This window comes from Caloenas nicobarica, chromosome 34 (assembly GCF_036013445.1).
Source record: "Caloenas nicobarica isolate bCalNic1 chromosome 34, bCalNic1.hap1, whole genome shotgun sequence".
In the NCBI taxonomy this organism is placed as follows: Eukaryota; Metazoa; Chordata; class Aves; order Columbiformes; family Columbidae; genus Caloenas; species Caloenas nicobarica.
In genome coordinates this window covers 99636-122215 of record NC_088278.1, presented here as the reverse complement: position 1 = coordinate 122215, position 22580 = coordinate 99636, and the positions used below count along the sequence as shown (strand labels likewise).

Below are 22580 nucleotides of genomic sequence, written 5' to 3'. Positions count from 1 at the left end.
TGGGTCCCTCCCGAACGCCTGGGTCCCCTCCCGAACGCCTGGGTCCCCCCCCGAACTCCTGGGTCCCCCCCCGAACGCCTGGGTCCCCCCCCGAACGCCTGGGTCCCCCCCCCGAACTCCTGGGTCCCTCCCGAACTCCTGGGTCCCTCCCGAACTCCTGGGTCTCTCCCGAACGCCTGGGTCCCCTCCCGAACGCCTGGGTCCTTCCCGAACACCTGGGTCCCTCCCGAACTCCTGGGTTCCCTCCCGAACGCCTGGGTCCCCCCCGAACTCCTGGGTCCCCCCCGAACGCCTGGGTCCCCTCCCGAACGCCTGGGTCCTTCCCGAACTCCTGGGTCCCCCCCCGAACGCCTGGGTCCCCCCCGAACTCCTGGGTTCCCTCCCGAACTCCTGGGTCCCTCCCGAACGCCTGGGTCCCCCCCCGAACTCCTGGGTCCCCCCCGAACTCCTGGGTTCCCTCCCGAACGCCTGGGTCCCCCCCCGAACGCCTGGGTCCTCCCCCGAACTCCTGGGTCCCCCCAACACCCTTGGGCGTCAACTGGGACCCCGGACACCTGGTTTTAAGCCCCAAAATGTGCAGCAGCACGGGGGGGGGGGGGGGCAGGAATACGCGCCCCCTCCCCCACCTCCCCTCACCCCCCCCGTTCTCCAGAGGGGTCACTGGGGTCTGTGGGGGCTCGGGGACCCCCCAAAAAAAACCCCCGGCGAGATTCGACCCCGATTTCCCCCTTTTTTACCCCAAAATCCCTCCCCGTCCCCCCCCCCGCGGCGCCGCCGCGTTGGTCTCGCCCGCACCTGCCCGCGGGGGGCGTGGCCGGGGGCGGCGGTGGGCGGGGCGAGGGGCGCAGGTGAATGGGAGGGGGCGTGGCCAGCCCGGAAGTGGGCGGGGCCCGGCGCACCTGGCCCCGCCCACCCGCGCCATGGCCGCCGTGGCCGCGCTGCTGGCGCTGCTGGGTGCGCCCGGGGCCCAATTAACGCGTTAATTAGGGGGGTAATTAAGGGCCTGGCGGGTAATTAAGGGCCTGGCGGGTAATTAAGGGGCCGGGGGGTTGGTTGAGGGGGTAATTAGGGGGTCGGGGGGTAATTAAGGGGGGAGTTGAGGGGCTTTTGGGGGGGGTTGGGGGTTAATTAAGGGGGTAATTAACGGTCTGGGGGGTAATTAAGGGGCTAACCAGGGGTCCCGGGGGTTAATTAAGGGAGTAACAAAGCGTATTTGGGCTAATTATTGGGGTAATTGGGGGCCCGAGGGGTAATTAAGGTGCTGGGGGCTGATTGGGGGGGTTAATTCATGGGGTAATTAAGGGCTTTGGGCTAATTAAGGGGGTAATTAAGGGGCTTTGGGGATTTGAGGAGCTAATTGGGGGGTGGGGGTTAATTAATAGGGAAATCGGAGGCATGGGACTTAATTAATGGGGTAATTAAGGGAATTGGGTGGTAATTAACGAGGGGGAACTTGGTGTAATTGTGGGTAATTAAGGAGCAATTAAGAGGTTTTGGGGAGAATTGAGGGGGGACAAGAGCCAGGGGGCCAGGGACCCAGGCGTCCGGGAGGGACCCAGGCGTCCGGGAGGGACCCAGGAGTTTGGGAGGGGACCCAGGCGTCCGGGAGGGGACCCAGGAGTTCGGGAGGGGACCCAGGCGTCCGGGAGGGACCCAGGAGTTCAGGAGGGGACCCAGGCGTCCGGGAGGGACCCAGGCGTCCGGGAGGGGACCCAGGAGTTCTGGAGGGGACCCAGGAGTTCGGGGAGGGGACCCAGGAGTTCAGGAGGGGACCCAGGCGTCCGGGAGGGGACCCAGGCGTCCGGGAGGGGACCCAGGAGTTCAGGAGGGAACCCAGGTGTCCGGGAGGGACCCAGGCGTCCGGGAGGGGACCCAGGAGTTCAGGAGGGACCCAGGAGTTTGGGAAGGGACCCAGGAGTTCGGGAGGGACCCAGGAGTTTGGGAAGGGACCCAGGAGTTCGGGAGGGGACCCAGGCGTCCGGGAGGGGACCCAGGAGTTCAGGAGGGACCCAGGAGTTCAGGAGGGACCCAGGCGTCCGGGAGGGGACCCAGGAGTTCGGGAGGGACCCAGGCGTCCGGGAGGGGACCCAGGCGTCCGGGAGGGGACCCAGGCGTCCGGGAGGGGACCCAGGAGTTCGAGAGGGGACCCAGGAGTTCAGGAGGGAACCCAGGCGTCCAGGAGGGACCCAGGCGTCCGGGAGGGACCCAGGAGTTCAGGAGGGGACCCAGGCGTCCGGGAGGGACCCAGGTGTCCGGGAGGGACCCAGGAGTTCAGGAGGGGACCCAGGAGTCCGGGAGGGACCCAGGAGTTCAGGAGGGGACCCAGGCGTCCGGGAGGGGACCCAGGAGTTCGGGAGGGGACCCAGGAGTTTGGGAAGGGACCCAGGAGTTCGGGAGGGGACCCAGGCGTCCGGGAGGGGACCCAGGAGTTCAGGAGGGGACCCAGGCGTTCAGGAGGGGACCCAGGCGTCCGGGAGAGGCCCCAGGCATCCGGGAGGGGACCCAGGCATCCGGGAGGGGACCCAGGAGTTCAGGAGGGGACCCAGGCGTCCGGGAGGGACCCAGGCATCTGGGAGGGGACCCAGGAGTTCAGGAGGGGACCCAGGCGTCCGGGAGGGACCCAGGAGTTCGGGAGGGGACCCAGGCGTCCGGGAGGGGACCCAGGCGTCCGGGTGTCCCCCCCCCAGCCACGTCCCCGCCGTGTCCGCAGCGCCCGTGCCCCCGGTGTCGCCGGTGCCGGTGAGCGTCCCGCAGGCGCGTTACGTGGCGCTGCCGTTCCAGCCCGTGCTGCTGCGCTGCCGCTTCCCGCCGGCCCCCGACGACGTCCCCCCCATCGTCACCTGGAAGTTCAAGGCGCCGTGTCCCCGGGGGGGGGACGGGGACGGGGACTCGTGTCCCGTGCGCATCGTGGCCGCCAAGCAGGGGGACACGGTGACGCTGGGGGACGCGTACCGGGGGCGCGGCGTCACCATCCGAGGAGGTGACGGGGGGACGGGGGGGGTTGGGGGGGTTGGGGACGTTGGGGACATTGGGGGGGTTGGGGACATTGGGGACATTGGGAGCTTTGGGGACATTGGGGGGTTGGGGACGTTGGGGGTCATGGGGGACATTGGAGGTGTTGGGGTCATTGGGGGGGTTGGGGGCGTTGGGGACATTGGGGACGTTGGGGACATTGGGGGGTCATTGAGGGCGTTGGGGACATTGGGGTCATTGGGGTCGTTGGGGGCATTGGGGTCATTGGGGGGGTTGGGGGCGTTGGGGACATTGGGGGGTCATTGGGGGCATTCGGGACATTGGGGACATTGGGGGGTCATTGGGGGCATTGGGGACGTTGGGGACGTTGGGGACATTGGGGGGTCATTGGGGACATTGGGGTGGTTGGGGTCATTGGGGGGGTTGGGGACATTGGGGTCATTGGGGACATTGGGGACATTGAGGATGTTGGGGGTGTTGGGGTCATTGGGGGGGTTGGGGACATTGGGGTCATTGGGGACATTGGGGTCATTGGGGGTGTTGGGGGCGTTGGGGACATTGGGGGCTCATTGGGGACATTGGGGTGTTTGGGGGTCATTGGGGACATTGGGGGGTCATGGGGGACATTGGGGGCTCATTGGGGACATTGGGGTGTTTGCGGGTCATGGGGGACATTGGGGGGTCATGGGGGACATTGGGGGGTCATGGGGGACATTGGGGGCTCATTGGGGACATTGGGGTGTTTGCGGGTCATGGGGGACATTGGGGGCTCATTGGGGACATTGGGGTGTTTGCGGGTCATGGGGGACATTGGGGGGTCATGGGGGACATTGGGGGGTCATGGGGGACATTGGGGGGTCATTGGGGACATTGGGGGTCTTGGGGACGTTGTGGGGGTTGGGGGTCTTTGGGGACACTGGGGGTGTTGGGGACATTGGGGGGTTGGGGGCATTGGGGGGTCATGGGGGACATTGGGGTCATTGGGGACATTGAGGGTGTTGGGGACGTTGGGGACATTGGGGATGTTGGGGACATTGGGGGATCATGGGGGACATTCGGGACATTGGGGGGTTGGGGATGTTGGGGGGACATTGGGGGCTTTGGGGACATTGGGGACACTGGGGGTGTTGGGGACATTGGGAGGGTTGGGGACGTTAGGGACATTGGGGATATTGGGGAGTTTGGGGACACTGGGGACATTGGGGACACCAGGGAGATGTTGGGGATATTGGGAGGTTTGGGAAATTGGGACCCAGGAGTTCGGGAGGGGACCCAGGAGTCTGGGAGGGACCCAGGAGTTCTGGGAGGGACCCAGGAGTTCGGGAGGGACCCAGGAGTTCGGGAGGGGACCCAGGAGTTCGGGAGGGACCCAGGAGTTCGAGGGGGACCCAGGAGTTCTGGGAGGGACCCAGGCGTCCGGGAGGGACCCAGGCGTCCGGGAGGGGACCCGGGAGTTCGGGGGGAGACCCAGGAGTTCGGGAGGGACCCAGGAGTTCGGGGGGGGACCCAGGTGTCTGGGAGGGACCCAGGCGTCCGGGAGGGGACCCAGGCGTCCGGGAGGGACCCAGGAGTTCGGGAGGGGACCCAGGAGTTCGGGAGGGACCCAGGCGTCCGGGAGGGACCCAGGAGTTCGGGAGGGACCCAGGAGTTCGGGGGGGGACCCAGGTGTCTGGGAGGGACCCAGGCGTCCGGGAGGGGACCCAGGCGTCCGGGAGGGACCCAGGAGTTCGGGAGGGGACCCAGGAGTTCGGGAGGGGACCCAGGAGTTCGGGAGGGGACCCAGGAGTTCGGGAGGGACCCAGGCGTCCGGGAGGGACCCAGGCATCCGGGGTGGGGGGACCCAGGAGGTCAGAGCTGAGAGGTCCGAGGTGGCAGGTGCTGACCTGAGCCTGGGGGCGGCCGCCTGGGGGGACAGCGGCACCTACGTGTGCACGGTGAGCTCGACCGGGGACCTGAGCGGGGACAACGAGGGACACACCGACCTGCTGGTGCTGGGTGAGACGGGGGCGCTGGGCGGGACTGGGAACGAGGGGCCCCGAACGCCTGGGTCCCTGGGGCACTCCTGGGTCCCTCCCGAACGCCTGGGTCCCTCCCGAACGCCTGGGTCCCTTGGGGCGCGCCTGGGTCCCTCCCGAACTCCTGGGTCCCTGCCGAACTCCTGGGTCCCTTGGGGCACTCCTGGGTCCCCTCCCGAACTCCTGGGTCCCCTCCCGAACTCCTGGGTCCCTCCCGAACTCCTGGGTCCCTTGGGGCACTCCTGGGTCCCTCCCGAACTCCTGGGTCCCTCCAGAACTCCTGGGTCCCTGGGGCACTCCTGGGTCCCTTCCCGAACTCCTGGGTCCCTTCCCGAACTCCTGGGTCCCCCAGAACTCCTGGGTCCCCCCTGAACTCCTGGGTCCCTGGGGCACTCCTGGGTCCCCTCCTGAACAACTGGGTCCCCCAGAACTCCTGGGTCCCCTCCCGAACTCCTGGGTCCCCTCCCGAACAACTGGGTCCCTGCCGAACTCCTGGGTCCCTTGGGGCACTCCTGGGTCCCTCCTGAACTCTTGGTCCTTGGGGCACTCCTGGGTCCTCCCCAGAACTCCTGGGTCCCTCCCGAACTCCTGGGTCCCTGGGGCACTCCTGGGTCCCCCCCAGAACTCCTGGGTCCCTGCCGAACTCCTGGGTCCCTTGGGGCACTCCTGGGTCCCTCCTGAACTCTTGGGTCCTTGGGGCACTCCTGGGTCCTCCCTGAACTCCTGGGTCCCTCCAGAACTCCCAGTAAACCCCAGTAACCCCCTCCCAGTGCTCCCAGCCCCTCCCCCCAACCCAGGGAGGGGACCCAGGCGTCCGGGAGGGGACCCGAAATGGGGACCCAGGCGTCCGGGGGGGACCCAGGCGTCTGGGGATGGGACCATAGGGAGGGAACCCAGGAGTTCTGAGGGGACCCAGGCGTCCGGGAGGGGGGACCCAGGCGTCCGGGCTCTCTGGGGGGCGGGCTCGGGCCTCCCCCGGACGCCTGGGTCCCCCGGCTGAGCCCTGCCGTCCCCCCGCAGACTGGCTGTTCGTGGTGCTGGTGTTACTGGGAGCGGCACTGGGGGCGCTGGCGCTGGGGCTGTGCTGGTGCCAGTGCTGCCCCCACAGCTGCTGCTGCCTCGTGCGCTGCCCCTGCTGCCCCCAGCGCTGCTGCTGCCCCGAGGCCCGTGAGTGGCACCGCGGCACCTGCCCGCGGCACTGCTGGGTCCTTTCGGGGCATTCCTGGGTCCCATTTGAGGGGTTTGGGGGCACTCCTGGGTCCTTTTGGGGCACTCCTGGGTCCCTTTGGGGCACTCCTGGGTCCCTCTGGGGCGCTCCTGGGTCCTTTTGGGGCACTCCTGGGTCCCTCTGGGGCGCTCCTGGGTCCTTTCGGGGCACTCCTGGGTCCCTTTTGGGTCCCTCTGGGGCACTCCTGGGTCCCTCTGGGGCGCTCCTGGGTCCCTCTGGGGCACTGCTGGGGTCCCTTTGGGGCGCTCCTGGGTCCCTTTGGGGCACTCCTGGGTCCCTCTGGGGCGCTCCTGGGTCCTTTTGGGGCACTCCTGGGTCCCTCTGGGGCGCTCCTGGGTCCTTTCGGGGCACTCCTGGGTCCCTTTTGGGTCCCTTTGGGGCATTCCTGGGTCCCTTTGGGGCACTCCTGGGTCCCTTTTGGGGGGTTTCGGGGCATTCTTGGGTCCTTTTTGGGGGGTTTCGGGGCACTCCTGGGTCCCTGTGGGGCACTCCTGGGTCCCATTTGGTGGGGTTTGGGGGCACTCCTGGGTCCCTTTGGGGCACTCCTGGGTCCCATTTGGTGGGGTTTGGGGGCACTCCTGGGTCCCTTTGGGGCACTCCTGGGTCCCATTTGGTGGGGTTTGGGGGCACTCCTGGGTCCCTGTGGGGCACTCCTGGGTCCCTTTTGGGGGGTTTTGGGGCACTCCTGGGTCCCTGTGGGGCACTCCTGGGTCCCCTGGAAGTGGGCGTGGCCTCCCCGGACGCCTGGGTCCTCTTTCTTCCCCGCAGTATATTGGGCGGGAAAAGCGGCGACTTCCGGGGGAGGGGGCGGGGCTTATGGCCACGCCCCCCCGCCCATCCCCCTCCACAGCCTGGGTGAGTGAAACCAGTTTGGGCACTGGGAGCACTGGGAGCGCCAGTTTGTGATACTGGGAGCACCAGTGGGTCATACTGGGGATACTGGGGACACCAGCAAGTGACTCCTGGGTCCCATTTGGGGGGTTTGGGGGTACTCCTGGGTCCTTTTGGGGCACTCCTGGGTCCCATTTGGGGGGTTTGGGGGCACTCCTGGGTCCTTTTGGGGCACTCCTGGGTCCCTCTGGGGCACTCCTGGGTCCCATTTGGGGGGATTTGGGGGTACTCCTGGGTCCCTCTGGGGCACTCCTGGGTCCCATTTGGGGGGTTTGGGGGCACTCCTGGGTCCTTTTGGGGCACTCCTGGGTCCCTCTGGGGCACTCCTGGGTCCCATTTGGGGGGTTTGGGGGTACTCCTGGGTCCTTTTGGGGCACTCCTGGGTCCCTCTGGGGCACTCCTGGGTCCCATTTCGGGGGTTTGGGGGCACTCCTGGGTCCTTTTGGGGCACTCCTGGGTCCCTCTGGGGCACTCCTGGGTCCCATTTGGGGGGTTTGGGGCACTCCTGGGTCCTTTTGGGGCACTCCTGGGTCCCTCTGGGGCACTCCTGGGTCCCATTTGGGGGGGTTTGGGGGTACTCCTGGGTCCTTTTGGGGCACTCCTGGGTCCCATTTGGGGGGTTTGGGGGTACTCCTGGGTCCTTTTGGGGCACTCCTGGGTCCCTCTGGGGCACTCCTGGGTCCCTTCTGGGTCCCTTTGGGGCGCTCCTGGGTCCTTTCGGGGCACTCCTGGGTCCCTTTGGGGCACTCCTGGGTCCTTTCGGGGCACTCCTGGGTCCCTTCTGGGTCCCTTTGGGGCACTCCTGGGTCCCTTTTGGGTCCCTTTGGGGCACTCCTGGGTCCCTCTGGGGCACTCCTGGGTCCCATTTGGGGGGTTTGGGGGCACTCCTGGGTCCTTTTGGGGCACTCCTGGGTCCCTCTGGGGCACTCCTGGGTCCCATTTGGGGGGTTTGGGGGCACTCCTGGGTCCTTTTGGGGCACTCCTGGGTCCCATTTGGGGGGTTTGGGGGTACTCCTGGGTCCTTTTGGGGCACTCCTGGGTCCCTCTGGGGCACTCCTGGGTCCCATTTCGGGGGTTTGGGGGCACTCCTGGGTCCTTTTGGGGCACTCCTGGGTCCCTCTGGGGCACTCCTGGGTCCCATTTGGGGGGTTTGGGGGTACTCCTGGGTCCTTTTGGGGCACTCCTGGGTCCCATTTGGGGGGTTTGGGGCACTCCTGGGTCCTTTTGGGGCACTCCTGGGTCCCTCTGGGGCACTCCTGGGTCCCATTTGGGGGGGTTTGGGGGTACTCCTGGGTCCTTTTGGGGCACTCCTGGGTCCCATTTGGGGGGTTTGGGGGTACTCCTGGGTCCTTTTGGGGCACTCCTGGGTCCCTCTGGGGCACTCCTGGGTCCCATTTGAGGGGTTTGGGGGCACTCCTGGGTCCCTCTGGGGCACTCCTGGGTCCCATTTGGGGGGTTTGGGGGCACTCCTGGGTCCTTTTGGGGCACTCCTGGGTCCCTCTGGGGCACTCCTGGGTCCCATTTGGGGGGGTTTGGGGCACTCCTGGGTCCCTCTGGGGCACTCCTGGGTCCTTTTGGGGCATTCCTGGGTCCCTCTGGGGCACTCCTGGGTCCCATTTGGGGGGTTTGGGGGCACTCCTGGGTCCCTCTGGGGCACTCCTGGGTCCCATTTCGGGGGTTTGGGGGCATTCCTGGGTCCTTTTGGGGCACTCCTGGGTCCCTCTGGGGCACTCCTGGGTCCCATTTCGGGGGTTTGGGGGCATTCCTGGGTCCTTTTGGGGCACTCCTGGGTCCCTCTGGGGCACTCCTGGGTCCCATTTGGGGGGTTTGGGGGCATTCCTGGGTCCTTTTGGGGCACTCCTGGGTCCCATTTGGGGGGTTTGGGGCACTCCTGGGTCCCTCTGGGGCACTCCTGGGTCCCATTTGGGGGGTTTGGGGGCACTCCTGGGTCCTTTTGGGGCACTCCTGGGTCCCTCTGGGGCACTCCTGGGTCCCATTTCGGGGGTTTGGGGGCATTCCTGGGTCCTTTTGGGGCACTCCTGGGTCCCTCTGGGGCACTCCTGGGTCCCATTTCGGGGGTTTGGGGGCATTCCTGGGTCCTTTTGGGGCACTCCTGGGTCCCTCTGGGGCACTCCTGGGTCCCATTTGGGGGGTTTGGGGGCATTCCTGGGTCCTTTTGGGGCACTCCTGGGTCCCTCTGGGGCACTCCTGGGTCCCATTTGGGGGGTTTGGGGGCACTCCTGGGTCCTTTTGGCGACACCAGTGGGTCATACTGGGGATACTGGTGCCCCCAGTTTACGATACTGGTTTCCGCAGTGGGCCATACTGGGGATACTGGTGCGACCCGTCCCCCCGGCGGCTCCCACGCCCCCCTGCTGGGTGACGCAGGTCAGTGATTGACACCTGTCAATCAATCCAGCCACCCGTCAGTCACAGCCCCGGACACCTGGGTCCCTTCCATGGGGGGGGGGGGGGGGGGGGGGTGTGGTCACTGGGAGCACTGGGAGGGTTACTGGGGGTTACTGGGAGTTACTGGGAGCACTGGGGGGGGTTACTGGGAGTTACTGGGAGTTACGGGGAGTTACTGGGAGCACTGGGGGGGTTACTGGTGGTTACTGGGGAGGTTACTGGGAGTTACTGGGAGTTACTGGGAGCACTGGGGGGTTTAACTGGGAGTTACTGGGAGCACTGGGAGGGTTATTGGGGGTTACTGGGAGTTACTGGGAGTTACTGGGAGCACTGGGGGGTTTAACTGGGAGTTACTGGGAGCACTGGGGGGGGTTACTGGGAGTTACTGGGAGCACTGGGGGGGGTTACTGGGAGTTACTGGGAGTTACTGGGGGGGGTTACTGGGAGCACTGGGAGTTACTGGGAGCACTGGGGGGTTTAACTGGGAGTTACTGGGAGCACTGGGGGGGGTTACTGGGAGTTACTGGGAGCACTGGGGGGGGTTACTGGTGGTTACTGGGGAGGTTACTGGGGCTAACTGGGAGTTACTGGGAGCACTGGGAGGGTTATTGGGGGTTACTGGGAGTTACTGGGAGTTACTGGGAGCACTGGGGGGTTTAACTGGGAGTTACTGGGAGCACTGGGGGGGCTTACTGGTGGTTACTGGGGAGGTTACTGGGAGTTACTGGGAGTTACTGGGAGGGTTATTGGGGGTTACTGGGAGTTACTGGGATTTACTGGGAGCACTGGGGGGTTTAACTGGGAGTTACTGGGAGTTACTGGGAGCACTGGGGGGGGTTACTGGTGATTACTGGGGAGGTTACTGGGGCTTACTGGGAGTTACTGGGAGCACTGGGGGGGTTACTGGGAGTTACTGGGAGTTACTGGGAGCACTGGGGGGGGTTACTGGGAGTTACTGGGAGCACTGGGGGGGGCTACTGGGAGTTACTGGGAGTTACTGGGAGTTACTGGGAGCACTGGGGGGGGTTACTGGGAGGTGCTGGGGGGGGTTACTGGGGGTTACTGGGAGCACTGGGGGGTTTAACTGGGAGTTACTGGGAGCACTGGGGGGGGTTACTGGGAGGTGCTGGGGGGGGTTACTGGGGTGACTGGGAGCCCCGGACGCCTGGGTCCCTCCCGGACGCCTGGGTCCCCCCAGCCCCGCCCCTCCCCCTGCTGCGGTTCCTGGAGCCGACGGGAGCGGCCGAGACAGGTGGGACTGGGAGCACTGGGACGTACTGGGAGAGACTGGGAGAGACTGGGAGAGACTGGGAGGGGTCACTGGGACATACTGGGAGCACTGGGACGTACTGGGAGAGACTGGGAGAGACTGGGAGGGGTCACTGGGAGCACTGGGGCATACTGGGAGAGACTGGGACATACTGGGAGGTACTGGGAGAGACTGGGAGGGGTCACTGGGAGCACTGGGACGTACTGGGAGATACTGGGAGGGGTCACTGGGACATACTGGGAGATACTGGGGCATACTGGGAGGTACTGGGAGAGACTGGGACATACTGGGAGTTACTGGGAGATACTGGGAGGGGTCACTGGGACATACTGGGGCATACTGGGAGCACTGGGGCATACTGGGAGTTACTGGGGCATACTGGGAGGGGTCACTGGGAGGACTGGGAGGGGACTGGGACATACTGGGACATACTGGGAGCACTGGGAGGGGTCACTGGGAGTAGGTTACTGGGATTTACTGGAGTAACTGGGAGGGGTACTGGGAGTTACTGGGACCCCCGAACGCCTGGGTCCCTCCCCGAACTCCTGGGTCCCCCCCCCGAACTCCTGGGTCCCCTCCCGAACTCCTGGGTCCCCTCCCGAACTCCTGGGTCCCCCCCGAACTCCTGGGTCCCTCCCGAACTCCTGGGTCCCCCCCGAACTCCTGGGTCCCCTCCGTCTCTTTCAGCCCCTCCCCCCAGCGACGTCACCTCCCTGCACGAGCCGCCGGACGCCTGGGTCCCTCCCCCGAACTCCTGGGTCCCTCCCCCGGACGCCTGGGTCCCTCCCTCCCCCCTCCCCCCCTCCAGGGGGCGCTGCCGCTCGGCGGAGGTTTTGGCGGGAAGCCCCGGGCCCCGCCCCCGCTCGAGGTCCCGCGACGATTGGCTGGAACCGGCGGGGGGCGTGGCCAGAGGGGGCGTGGCCAAAGCGGGGCCCCGCCCCCACGGGTCCCCCCGGCGGCTGCGAAAGGTGGGGGAGGGGCGGGGATTTTGGGGGGTCCCGATGGGTTTTGGGGGGGTCCTGATGGATTTGGGGGGTCCTGATGGATTTGGGGGGTCCCGATGGGTTTTGGGGGGTCCTGATGGTTTTGGGGGGTCCTGATGGATTTGGGGGGTCCCCGATGGTTTTGGGGGGTCCCCGATGGTTTTGGGGGGTCCCGATGGGTTTTGGGGGTCCCCGATGGATTTTGGGGGGTCCCCGATGGGTTTTGGGGGTCCCCGATGGATTTTGGGGGGTCCCGATGGTTTTGGGGGGTCCTGATGGATTTTGGGGGGTCCCGATGGTTTTGGGGGGTCCCGATGGTTTTGGGGGGCCCTGATGGATTTTGGGGGGTCCCGATGGGTTTTGGGGGGTCCTGATGGATTTGGGGGGTCCTGATGGATTTCGGGGGGTCCCGATGGGTTTTGGGGGGTCCTGATGGATTTGGGGGGTCCTGATGGATTTCGGGGGGTCCCGATGGGTTTTGGGGGGGTCCTGATGGTTTTGGGGGGTCCCGATGGGTTTTGGGGGGTCCTGATGGATTTTGGGGGGTCCTGATGGATTTTGGGGGGCCCTGATGGGTTTGGGGGGTCCCCGATGGTTTTGGGGGGTCCTGATGGGTTTTGGGGGGTCCTGATGAATTTGGGGGGTCCCGATGGATTTTGGGGGGTCCCGATGGATTTGGGGGGTCCTGATGGGTTTTGGGGGGTCCTGATGGATTTTGGGGGGGTCCTGATGGGTTTTGGGGGTCCCCGATGGATTTTGGGGGGTCCTGATGGATTTGGGGGGTCCTGATGGATTTTGGGGGGTCCTGATGGATTTGGGGGGTCCCGATGGATTTTGGGGGGTCCCGATGGGTTTTGGGGGGTCCCGATGGATTTTGGGGGTCCTGATGGATTTTGGGGGGTCCTGATGAATTTGGGGGGTCCCGATGGATTTTGGGGGGTCCTCATGGATTTGGGGGGTCCTGATGGGTTTTGGGGGGTCCTGATGGATTTGGGGGGTCCTGATGGATTTGGGGGGGTCCTGATGAATTTGGGGGGCCCTGATGGGTTTTGGGGGGTCCCGATGGGTTTGGGGGGTCCCGATGGGGTTTGGGGGGCCCTGATGGGTTTTGGGGGGGTCCCGATGGTTTTGGGGGGTCCCGATGGGTTTTGGGGGCTCTGGGGTTTTTGGGGGTCCCAGAGGCTCCTCTGGGGGGTCTGGGGGTTCCCTTGTCCCCCCAAAAGCCCCGATTTTTCCCTTTTTCCCCCCAGAACGACGCCCTGAGCCGGGAGAGTCTCGTGGTGTGAGGGGCCCGGACGCCTGGGTCCCTGGGGCACTCCTGGGTCCCTGGGGCACTCCTGGGTCCCTCCCCGAACTCCTGGGTCCCTCCCGAACTCCTGGGTCCCCCCCGAACTCCTGGGTCCCTGGGGCACTCCTGGGTCCCTCCCCGAACTCCTGGGTCCCCTCCCGAACTCCTGGGTCCCCTCCCGGACGCCTGGGTCCCTCCCCGAACTCCTGGGTCCCTCCCGAACTCCTGGGTCCCCTCCCGAACTCCTGGGTCCCTCCCGAACTCCTGGGTCCCTCCCGGACGCCTGGGTCCCTGGGGCACTTCTGGATCCCTCCCGAACTCCTGGGTCCCTCCCCGAACTCCTGGGTCCCTCCCGAACTCCTGGGTCCCCCCCGAGCCTGTATTTTTTGGGGCCATTTGGGGCATTTTGGGGACCGTGGGGGTTTTTTTTTGTTTGTTTTTAACTGCAGTGACCAAATCCTCACGATTTTTGGGGCCAAATAAACGATTTTTAGAGAAAACGGGACATTCCCGAAGCTTCGGGGGGGGGTCCCTGGCGGCTTTTTTGGGGGAATTTGGGGAAAATTTGGGAGTTTTGGGCTCTCTGATGGTTTTTTGGGGGGTCCCTGTGGGTTTTTGGGGGTTCCTGAGGAGTTTAATTGGGGTTTTGGGGTTCCTCAGTGTCTGGGGGGTTGGTTCCCGATGAGTTTTTGGGGGATTCGGGGCGAATTTTGGGTGGATTTTGCGTTTTTTTTGGGGTCCCCGCGGGTTCTGGGGACCCAGGCGTTCGGGCGGGCGGTTCCGGCGGGGGGCGTGGCCTCGCTTCTGATTGGCTGCCGTCATCCGGGCACTGCGGCCCGCGCTTCCGGTCAGCCCCGCAACCGCCCGGACGCCTGGGTCCCCTCCCGAACTCCTGGGTCCCCTCCCGAACTCCTGGGTCCCCCCGAACTCCTGGGTCCCCCGGACGCCTGGGTCCCTGCACCATGACGTTGTTTCACTTCGGGAACTGTTTCGCTTTGGCCTATTTCCCCTATTTCATCACGTACAAGTGCAGCGGCCTGTGAGTGAACTGGGAGCACTGGGATGAACTGGGATGGACTGGGAGGGACTGGGATGAACTGGGAGGGACTGGGATGAACTGGGGTGGAGCTGGGGGAGACTGGGAAGGTCTGGGGGTGTGTACTGGTCCATACTGGTCTATACGGGTTTATACTGGTCTATACTGGTCTGTAGTCGTTTATACTGGTCTATACTGGTTTATACTGGTCTATACTGGGACAGGTCCGAGTATAGTGGCTGGGGAGGTCAGAGGGGCTGTGTACTGGTGTGTACTGGTCTATACTGGTCTATACTGGGAGGGGTCGCAGTACAGTGACCGGGAAGGTCGGGGGGGTGTGTACTGGTCTATATTGGTCTATACTGGTTTATACTGGTCTATACTGGGACAGGTCCGAGTACAGTGGCTGGGGAGGTCAGGGGGGTGTGTACTGGTCTATACTGGTCTATACTGGTCTATACTGGGAGGGGTCGCAGTACAGTGACCGGGAAGGTCGGGGGGGTGTGTACTGGTCTATACTGGTTTATACTGGTCTATACTGGGACAGGTCCGAGTACAGTGGCTGGGAAGGCCAGGGGGGTGTGTACTGGACTATACTGGTCTATACTGGTCTATACTGGGACGGGTCGCGGTGCAGTGGCTGGGAAGGTCGGGGGGGGTGTATACTGGTTTGTACTGGTCTATACTGGTCTATACTGGTCTATACTGGGACAGGTCGGAGTACAGCGCCTTCTGGCGCTGCGTCCAGGCCGGAGCCACCTACGTACTGGTGCAACTGGGAAAGGTGCGGCCGGGAACTGGTTTATACTGGGATGGACTGGGAGGGAACTGGGGGGAACTGTGAGGGGGTTTGAGGGGGGACTGGGGGGTAACTGGGAGCACTGGGAGTTACTGGGAAGGGATTTTGGGGGCACTGGGGGTTACTGGGAGGAACTGGGATGGGGTTTGGGGGGGAACTGGGAGGGACTGGGGGGGAACTGGGGGGGAACTGGGAGCACTGGGAGGGGTTACTGGGGGTTACTGGGAAGGGTTCTGGGGGGAACTGGGAGCACTGGGAGGCACTGGGAAGGTGTTTGGGGAATACTGGGAGTTACTGGGAGTTACTGGGAGGGGTTTGGGGGGGGCGGGTCCCGGACGTCTGGGTCCCACCCCGGACGCCTGGGTCCCTCCCGGACGCCTGGGTCCCTCCCGGACGCCTGGGTCCCCCCCGGACGCCTGGGTCCCCCAGATGCTGGTTCTGGCCACGTTCTTCCCCACCTGGGAGGGGCCGTCGGGCGGGTTCGACCTGCTGGGGGTGAGTGGGGACCCAGGAGTGCCCCGAGGGACCCAGGAGTGCCCCAGAGGGAGGGGAGGGGACCCAGGAGTGCCCCAAGGGACCCAGGAGTGCCCCAAACACCCCTGAGAGGGACCCAGGAATGCCCCAGAGGAACCCAGGAATGCCCCAAGGGTGGGGGGAGGGACCCAGGAGTGCCCCAGAGGGACCCAGGAGTGCCCCAAACACCCCTAAGAGGGACCCAGGAGTGCCCCAAGGGTAGTGGGAGGGGACCCAGGAGTGCCCCAAGGGACCCATGAGTGCCCCCAAGGGTGGGGAGAGGGACCCAGGAGTGCCCCAAGGGACCCAGGAGTACCCCGAAGGTGGTGGGAGGGACCCAGGAGTGCCCCAGGGACCCAGGAGTGCCCCAAACCCCCCCAAAAAGGGACCCAGGAGTGCCCCAAGGGTGGAGGGAGGGGACCCAGGAGTGCCCCAGAGGGACCCAGGAATGCCCCAACCCCCCTCAAAAAGGGACCCAGGAGTGCCCCATGGGTGGTGGGTGGACCCTGGTGGGGGGGTGTCCGTCTGTCCTCATTGTCCGTCTGTCCCCATTGTCCACGTGTCGCCATCGTGTCCCCATTGTCCGTCTGTCCCCATGTCCCCCCATGTCCCGTGGGTGTCCGTGCGTCCCCCCGTCCGTCTGTCCGTGTGTCCCAGGAGTTCCTGCGGGCGTCGCTGGAGGTGCTGGACCTGCTGGGGCTGCAGGGGGCGCTGTGGCGGGGGCCGGGCCGGGGGCAGCTGCGCATCCTGGTGGCCGCTCTGGGCTGGGCCAGCGCCGAGCTGCTGACCTCCCGGTACGGCCCCGGCCAGCGAGACGGGCCAGAGGGACCAGAGAGACCGGCCAGAGAGACCGACCAGAGAGACCGGCCAGAGAGACCGACCAGAGAGACCGACCAGAGAGACTGACCAGAGAGACCGACCAGAGAGACCAGAGAGACCGGCCATAGAGACTGACCAGAGAGACCGAGCAGAGAGACCAGAGAGACCGGCCAGAGAGACCGGCCAGAGAGACTGACCAGAGAGACCGACCAGAGAGACTGACCAGAGAGACCGACCAGAGAGACCAGAGAGACCGGCCATAGAGACTGACCAGAGAGACCGACCAGAGAGACCGAGCATAGAGACCGAGCATAGAGACTGACCAGAGAGACCAGAGAGACCGGCCAGAGAGACCGACCAGAGAGTCCAGAGAGACCGGCCATAGAGACCGACCAGAGAGACCGACCAGAGAGACCGACCATAGAGACCGACCATAGAGACCGGCCAGAGAGACCGGCCAGAGAGACCAGAGAGACTGACCAGAGAGACTGACCAGAGAGACCGACCAGAGAGACCAGAGAGACCGGCCAGAGAGACCAGAGAGACCGGCCAGAGAGACCGGCCAGAGAGACCGGCCAGAGAGACCGACCAGAGAGACCGACCAGAGAGACCGACCAGAGAGACTGACCAGAGAGACCGACCAGAGAGACCAGAGAGACCGGCCATAGAGACTGACCAGAGAGACCGAGCAGAGAGACCAGAGAGACCGGCCAGAGAGACCGGCCAGAGAGACTGACCAGAGAGACCGACCAGAGAGACTGACCAGAGAGACCGACCAGAGAGACCAGAGAGACCGGCCATAGAGACTGACCAGAGAGACCGACCAGAGAGACCGAGCATAGAGACCGAGCATAGAGACTGACCAGAGAGACCAGAGAGACCGGCCAGAGAGACCGACCAGAGAGTCCAGAGAGACCGGCCATAGAGACCGACCAGAGAGACCGACCAGAGAGACCGACCATAGAGACCGACCATAGAGACCGGCCAGAGAGACCGGCCAGAGAGACCAGAGAGACTGACCAGAGAGACTGACCAGAGAGACCGACCAGAGAGACCAGAGAGACCGGCCAGAGAGACCAGAGAGACCGGCCAGAGAGACCGGCCAGAGAGACCGGCCAGAGAGACCGGCCAGAGAGACCGACCAGAGAGACCGACCAGAGAGACCGACCAGAGAGACTGACCAGAGAGACCGACCAGAGAGACCAGAGAGACCGGCCATAGAGACTGACCAGAGAGACCGAGCAGAGAGACCAGAGAGACCGGCCAGAGAGACCGGCCAGAGAGACTGACCAGAGAGACCGACCAGAGAGACTGACCAGAGAGACCGACCAGAGAGACCAGAGAGACCGGCCATAGAGACTGACCAGAGAGACCGACCAGAGAGACCGAGCATAGAGACCGAGCATAGAGACTGACCAGAGAGACCAGAGAGACCGGCCAGAGAGACCGACCAGAGAGTCCAGAGAGACCGGCCATAGAGACCGACCAGAGAGACCGACCAGAGAGACCGACCATAGAGACCGACCATAGAGACCGGCCAGAGAGACCGGCCAGAGAGACCAGAGAGACTGACCAGAGAGACTGACCAGAGAGACCGACCAGAGAGACCAGAGAGACCGGCCAGAGAGACCAGAGAGACCGGCCATAGAGACCGACCAGAGAGACCGACCAGAGAGACCGGCCATAGAGACTGACCAGAGAGACCGACCAGAGAGACCAGAGAGACTGGCCATAGAGACTGACCAGAGAGACTGACCAGAGAGACCAGAGAGACCGACCATAGAGACCGACCATAGAGACTGACCAGAGAGACCAGAGAGACCAGCCATAGAGACCGACCATAGAGACCGACCATAGAGACCGACCATAGAGACCGACCATAGAGACCGACCAGAGAGACTGCCCGGGGAACCATAGAGAGGGGCCATAGAGACTGACCAGAGAGACAGGCCATAGAGAGGGACCATAGAGACTGTGCAGGGTACATAGAGACCATAGAGACTGCCTCGGGAACCATAGAGAGGGACCATAGAGACAGACCATAGAGACTGTGGGGGTGAGGGTACCATAGAGAGGGACCATAGAGACGGACCATAGAGAAGGACCATAGAGAGACTATACAGAGGGATCATAGAGACCGCGCGGGGGCTGTAGGGGTCGGATATGGGGTGTATGGGGGTCTGTGGGGGTGTATAGGGGTCTATGGGGCTCTAAGGAGGCACTCCTGGGTCCATGGGGCACTCCTGGGTCCATTGGGGCACTCCTGGGTCTGTGGGGCACTCCTGGGTCCATTGGGGCACTCCTGGGTTCCCTGGGGCACTCCTGGGTCCGTGGGGCACTCCTGGGTCCATTGGGGCACTCCTGGGTTCCCTGGGGCACTCCTGGGTCCATGGGGCACTCCTGGGTTCCCTGGGGCACTCCTGGGTCCATTGGGGCATTCCTGGGTGCATGGGGCACTCCTGGGTCCATTGGGGCACTCCTGGGTCCCTCCCGAACTCCTGGGTCCCTGGGGCACTCACGGGTTCCTCGGTCCACTCCTGGGTCCCTTGGGGCACTCCTGGGTCCGTGGGGCATTCCTGGGTTCGTGGGGCACTCCTGGGTCCATTGGGGCACTCCTGGGTCCCTTTGGGGCATTCCTGGGTCTGTGGGGCACTCCTGGGTCCCTCCCGAACTCCTGGGTCCCTCAGTCCACTCCTGGGTCCCCTGGGGCACTCCTGGGTCCATTGGGGCACTCCTGGGTCCCTTTGGGGCATTCCTGGGTCTGTGGGGCACTCCTGGGTCCCTCCCGAACTCCTGGGTCCCTCAGTCCACTCCTGGGTCCCCTGGGGCACTCCTGGGTCCATTGGGGCACTCCTGGGTCCCTTTGGGGCATTCCTGGGTCTGTGGGGCACTCCCGGGTCCCCTGGGGCACTCCTGGGGCACTCCTGGGTCCATTGGGGCACTCCTGGGTCCCCAGGTGTGTCCCGCTCTGGGTCGGCGCCCGGGGGGTCGAGTTCGACTGGCGGCACCTGCAGATGGGGCTGGAGTCCAACATCAGCCTGGTCCGCACTGGTTTATACTGGTTTATACTGGTTTATACTGGGTTAAACTGGGAGGGACTGGGGGGGCTGGTTTATACTGGGAGTGGGTGGGGAGGACTGGGGTTAAACTGGGTTAAACTGGGAGGGAACTGGGGGGGACTGGGAGGGAACTGGGGGGGCTGGTTCATACTGGTTTATACTGGTTTATACTGGGAGGGGGTGGGGGAGACTGGGGGGAACTGGGGTTAAACTGGGAGGGACTCGATTATACTGGTTTATACTGGGAGGGTCAATGGGGGGAACTGGGATGAACTGGGAGGGAACTGGGGGGGCTGGTTCATACTGGTTTATACTGGTTTATACTGGGAGGGGGTGGGGGAGACTGGGAGGGAATGGTTTAAACTGGTTTAAACTGGTTTATACTGGGGGGAACTGGGAGGGTCAGTGGGGGGAACTGGGATGAACTGGTTTGTACTGGTTTATACTGGGAGGGACTGGGACTGTTAATTAGCACCCACGGGTCTTAATTAGTGGATATTAATGACCCGGGGGGGGGGTTATTGATCACCCTGGGGGGCTTAATTAAGTAATTAGCGCCATTAATTGACTAATTAGTGCAATTAGTGACTAATTAGCGCCATTAGTTTACTAATTAATGCGATTAATTGACTAATTAGTGCCATCAATTACCTAATTAGCGACATTAATCACCTAATTGACGACATTAATCACCTAATTGGCAACATTAGTCACCTAATAAGAGCCATTATTAAGCTCACTACCTACATTAATTACCTAATTAGCACCATTGACTAATAATCAGCATTGATCACTGAATTAGAAGCATTAATTGACTAATTAGCGCCATTAATTACCTAACTAACCGTATTGATTACCTAATTAGATCATTAATTACCTAATTAGCCACATTATTTTTCTAATTAGCACCATTAATCGCCTAATTAATGCCATCAATCGCCTAATTAGCGCCATTAATCCCATAATTAGCAGCATTACCACCCAATTAGCAGCCTTACCTAATTATCGCCACTAATTACCTCATTATCTCCACTAATTACCTCATTATCTCCACTAATCACCCAATTATCCACTAATACCTCGTTATCTCCACTAATTACCTCGTTATCTCCACTAATTACCTCGTTATCTCCACTAATTACCTCACTTTCTCCAGTAATTACCTCATTATCTCCACTAATTACCTCATTATCGCCACTAATGACCCAATTATCTGCACTAATTACCTCATTTTCTCCACTAATACCTCATTATCTCCACTAATCACCCAATTATCTCCACTAATTACCTCATTATCTCCACTAATTACCTCATTATCTCCAGTAATTACCTCATTATCTCCACTAAACACCCAATTATCTCCACTAATTACCTCGTTATCTCCACTAATTACCTCATTATCTCCACTAATACCTCATTATCGCCACTAATTACCTCATTATCGCCACTAATTACCTCGTTATCGCCACTAATTACCTCGTTATCTCCACTAATTACCTCACTTTCTCCACTAATTACCTCATTATCTCCACTAATACCTCATTATCTCCACTAATTACCTCATTATCGCCACTAATTACCTCATTATCGCCACTAATACCTCATTATCTCCAGTAATTACCTCATTATCTCCACTAATACCTCATTATCGCCACTAATTACCTCATTATCGCCACTAATTAACTCATTATCGCCACTAATTACCTCATTATCTCCAGTAATTACCTCAATATCTCCACTAATACCTCATTATCTCCACTAATACCTCATTATCTCCACTAATTACCTCATTATCTCCACTAATACCTCATTATCTCCAGTAATTACCTCATTATCTCCACTAACACGTCATTATCGCCACTAATTACCCAATCACCTCCACTAATCACCTCATTATCGCCGCTAATTACCGATTTAAGCGCTAGTAACCCCCCGTTAATTACCCCCCAGGGGCTTACCGACCGCCCCCCCCGGGCGCGGGGCTGACGCGGGCGTTAATTAGCGGGTAATTAGCGCTAATTGCAGGCCCGGCACCTGGCGGCCGCCGCGCTGCTCTGGGCCGGGGGGCGGCCGGAGCTGCCGCCCGCGCTGCGCCTCCCGCTCGCCGCCATGCTGGGCGCCGCGGCCTACGAGGGCTTCCTCACCGGGTGGGCGGCGCTTCCGGCCCGCGGCGCCGCGGGATTGGCCGGGCGGGGGAAAAGGGGCGGGGTGAAGGGCAGAGGGAGGCTTGGGATTGGTGGGAAAGGGGCGGGGTGGTGAAGCGGGGGTGGGCGGTGAGGGGTGGGCGGGGTGAAGGGCAGAGCGCGGCCGGGGATTGGCTGAGCGTGGATGGGGGGCGGAATTAAGGGCAGAGCGCGGCCGGGGATTGGCTGAGCGTGGCTGGGGGGCGGAATTAAGGGCAGAGCGCGGCCGGGGATTGGCTGAGCGTGGATGGGGGGGCGGAATTAAGGGCAGAGGAGGGCCAGGGATTGGCTGGGGGGCGGAATTAAGGGCAGAGCACGGCCGGGGATTGGCTGAGCGTGGCTGGGGGGCCGGAATTAAGGGCAGAGAGGGGCTGGGGATTGGTGGAGCGGGGAAAAGGGGCGGGGTTAAGGGCTGAGCGCGGCCTGGGATTGGCTGGGTGGTGGTGGGTGGGGGAATTGAAGGCTGAGCGCGGTCTGGGATTGGTGGAGCCGCCTAGGGGGGCGGGGTTAAGACCTGAGCGAGGCCCAGGATTGGTTGGGCTTGGCCGGGGGGGGGGGCGTGGCTTGGCGTGTGGGCTCGTAAACCCATTGAGCCATAGGGTGTGGCTCTAGGGGGCGTGGCTTCAGGAAGGGGCGTGTCCCCCCTGACGCCCCGCCCCCTTTTTTCCCCCTTCCCCACAGGTGGGCGGGGCAAGCGCTGGGACTCGGCCCCTGGGGGGCGCTGGGGCTGCGGGCGCTGGCGGCGGCGGCGCTGGGGCTGGGGGCGCTGCGGGTGCTGGTGCCGCTGCTGCCCCCCCCCAAACAATAAACACCGAGGGACCCAGGAGTTCGGAGGGACCCAGGAGTTCGGGGGGGCGGGACCAAAAAGTTGGGGGCGGAACCAAAGTTCGCGGTCGCGGGGGCAGGGAGGGGAGGTTTAGAGGTGGCACCGAGGCGCCTCTGGGGACCGGAAGTGATGTTACACCGAGGCAAATGGGGGCGGAAACGGGCGGTTCGGGGCTCCCAGGGGGATTTTGAGGCTCCCAGTTCAGATTTTGGGGGTTCCCAGTTGGATTTTTGGCGCTCCCAGGGGGATTTTGAGTTTCCCAGTGGGATTTGGCGGTTCCTTAGTTGA

At 63.2% G+C, this 22580-nt stretch overlaps 2 protein-coding genes across 4 annotated transcripts; both read left to right on the top strand.

Annotated features, from left to right (window-relative positions):
* The first annotated feature begins 909 nt into the window (after positions 1 to 909).
* LOC136000726 (lipolysis-stimulated lipoprotein receptor-like) lies at positions 910 to 13536 on the top strand. 2 transcript variants are annotated; one of them, XM_065654678.1, is made up of 9 exons: positions 910 to 954; positions 2711 to 2980; positions 4849 to 4968; positions 6009 to 6155; positions 6985 to 7071; positions 9424 to 9495; positions 10715 to 10768; positions 11474 to 11754; positions 13020 to 13536. In XM_065654678.1, the coding sequence occupies exons 1-9, from the start codon at positions 921 to 923 to the stop codon at positions 13053 to 13055; spliced, it is 1101 nt and encodes a 366-aa protein (XP_065510750.1). In that variant the 5' UTR covers positions 910 to 920; the 3' UTR covers positions 13056 to 13536. The 2 variants fall into 2 exon arrangements, with proteins under 2 accessions (XP_065510750.1, XP_065510751.1); XM_065654679.1 differs by lacking the exon at positions 10715 to 10768.
* A 363-nt stretch (positions 13537 to 13899) lies between these two features.
* Positions 13900 to 22277, top strand: TMEM147 (transmembrane protein 147). Of its 2 annotated transcripts, XM_065654673.1 has the most exons (7): positions 13900 to 14096; positions 14808 to 14877; positions 15322 to 15387; positions 16063 to 16199; positions 19181 to 19265; positions 21309 to 21430; positions 22148 to 22277. In XM_065654673.1, exons 1-7 carry the CDS (start codon positions 14020 to 14022, stop codon positions 22272 to 22274), a joined length of 684 nt encoding a protein of 227 aa, XP_065510745.1. In that variant the 5' UTR covers positions 13900 to 14019; the 3' UTR covers positions 22275 to 22277. The 2 variants fall into 2 exon arrangements, with proteins under 2 accessions (XP_065510745.1, XP_065510746.1); XM_065654674.1 differs by lacking the exon at positions 15322 to 15387.
* Positions 22278 to 22580: the final 303 nt, after the last annotated feature.

What these genes read in the sequence shown, in the direction of transcription:
- LOC136000726 (XM_065654678.1), top strand. Translation starts at nt 921, where the DNA reads ATGGCCGCCGTGGCCGCGCTGCTGGCGCTGCTGG. An exon ending in CATCCCCCTCCACAGCCTGG is followed by an intron (nt 7,072 to 9,423) that starts GTGAGTGAAACC and finishes TGGTTTCCGCAG; the next exon opens with TGGGCCATACTGGGGATACT. An exon ending in CCCCCCGGCGGCTGCGAAAG is followed by an intron (nt 11,755 to 13,019) that starts GTGGGGGAGGGG and finishes TTTTCCCCCCAG; the next exon opens with AACGACGCCCTGAGCCGGGA.
- TMEM147 (XM_065654673.1), top strand. Translation starts at nt 14,020, where the DNA reads ATGACGTTGTTTCACTTCGGGAACTGTTTCGCTTTGGCCTATTTCCCC. An exon ending in ACGTACAAGTGCAGCGGCCT is followed by an intron (nt 14,097 to 14,807) that starts GTGAGTGAACTG and finishes ATACTGGGACAG; the next exon opens with GTCGGAGTACAGCGCCTTCT. An exon ending in GCCGAGCTGCTGACCTCCCG is followed by an intron (nt 16,200 to 19,180) that starts GTACGGCCCCGG and finishes CTGGGTCCCCAG; the next exon opens with GTGTGTCCCGCTCTGGGTCG.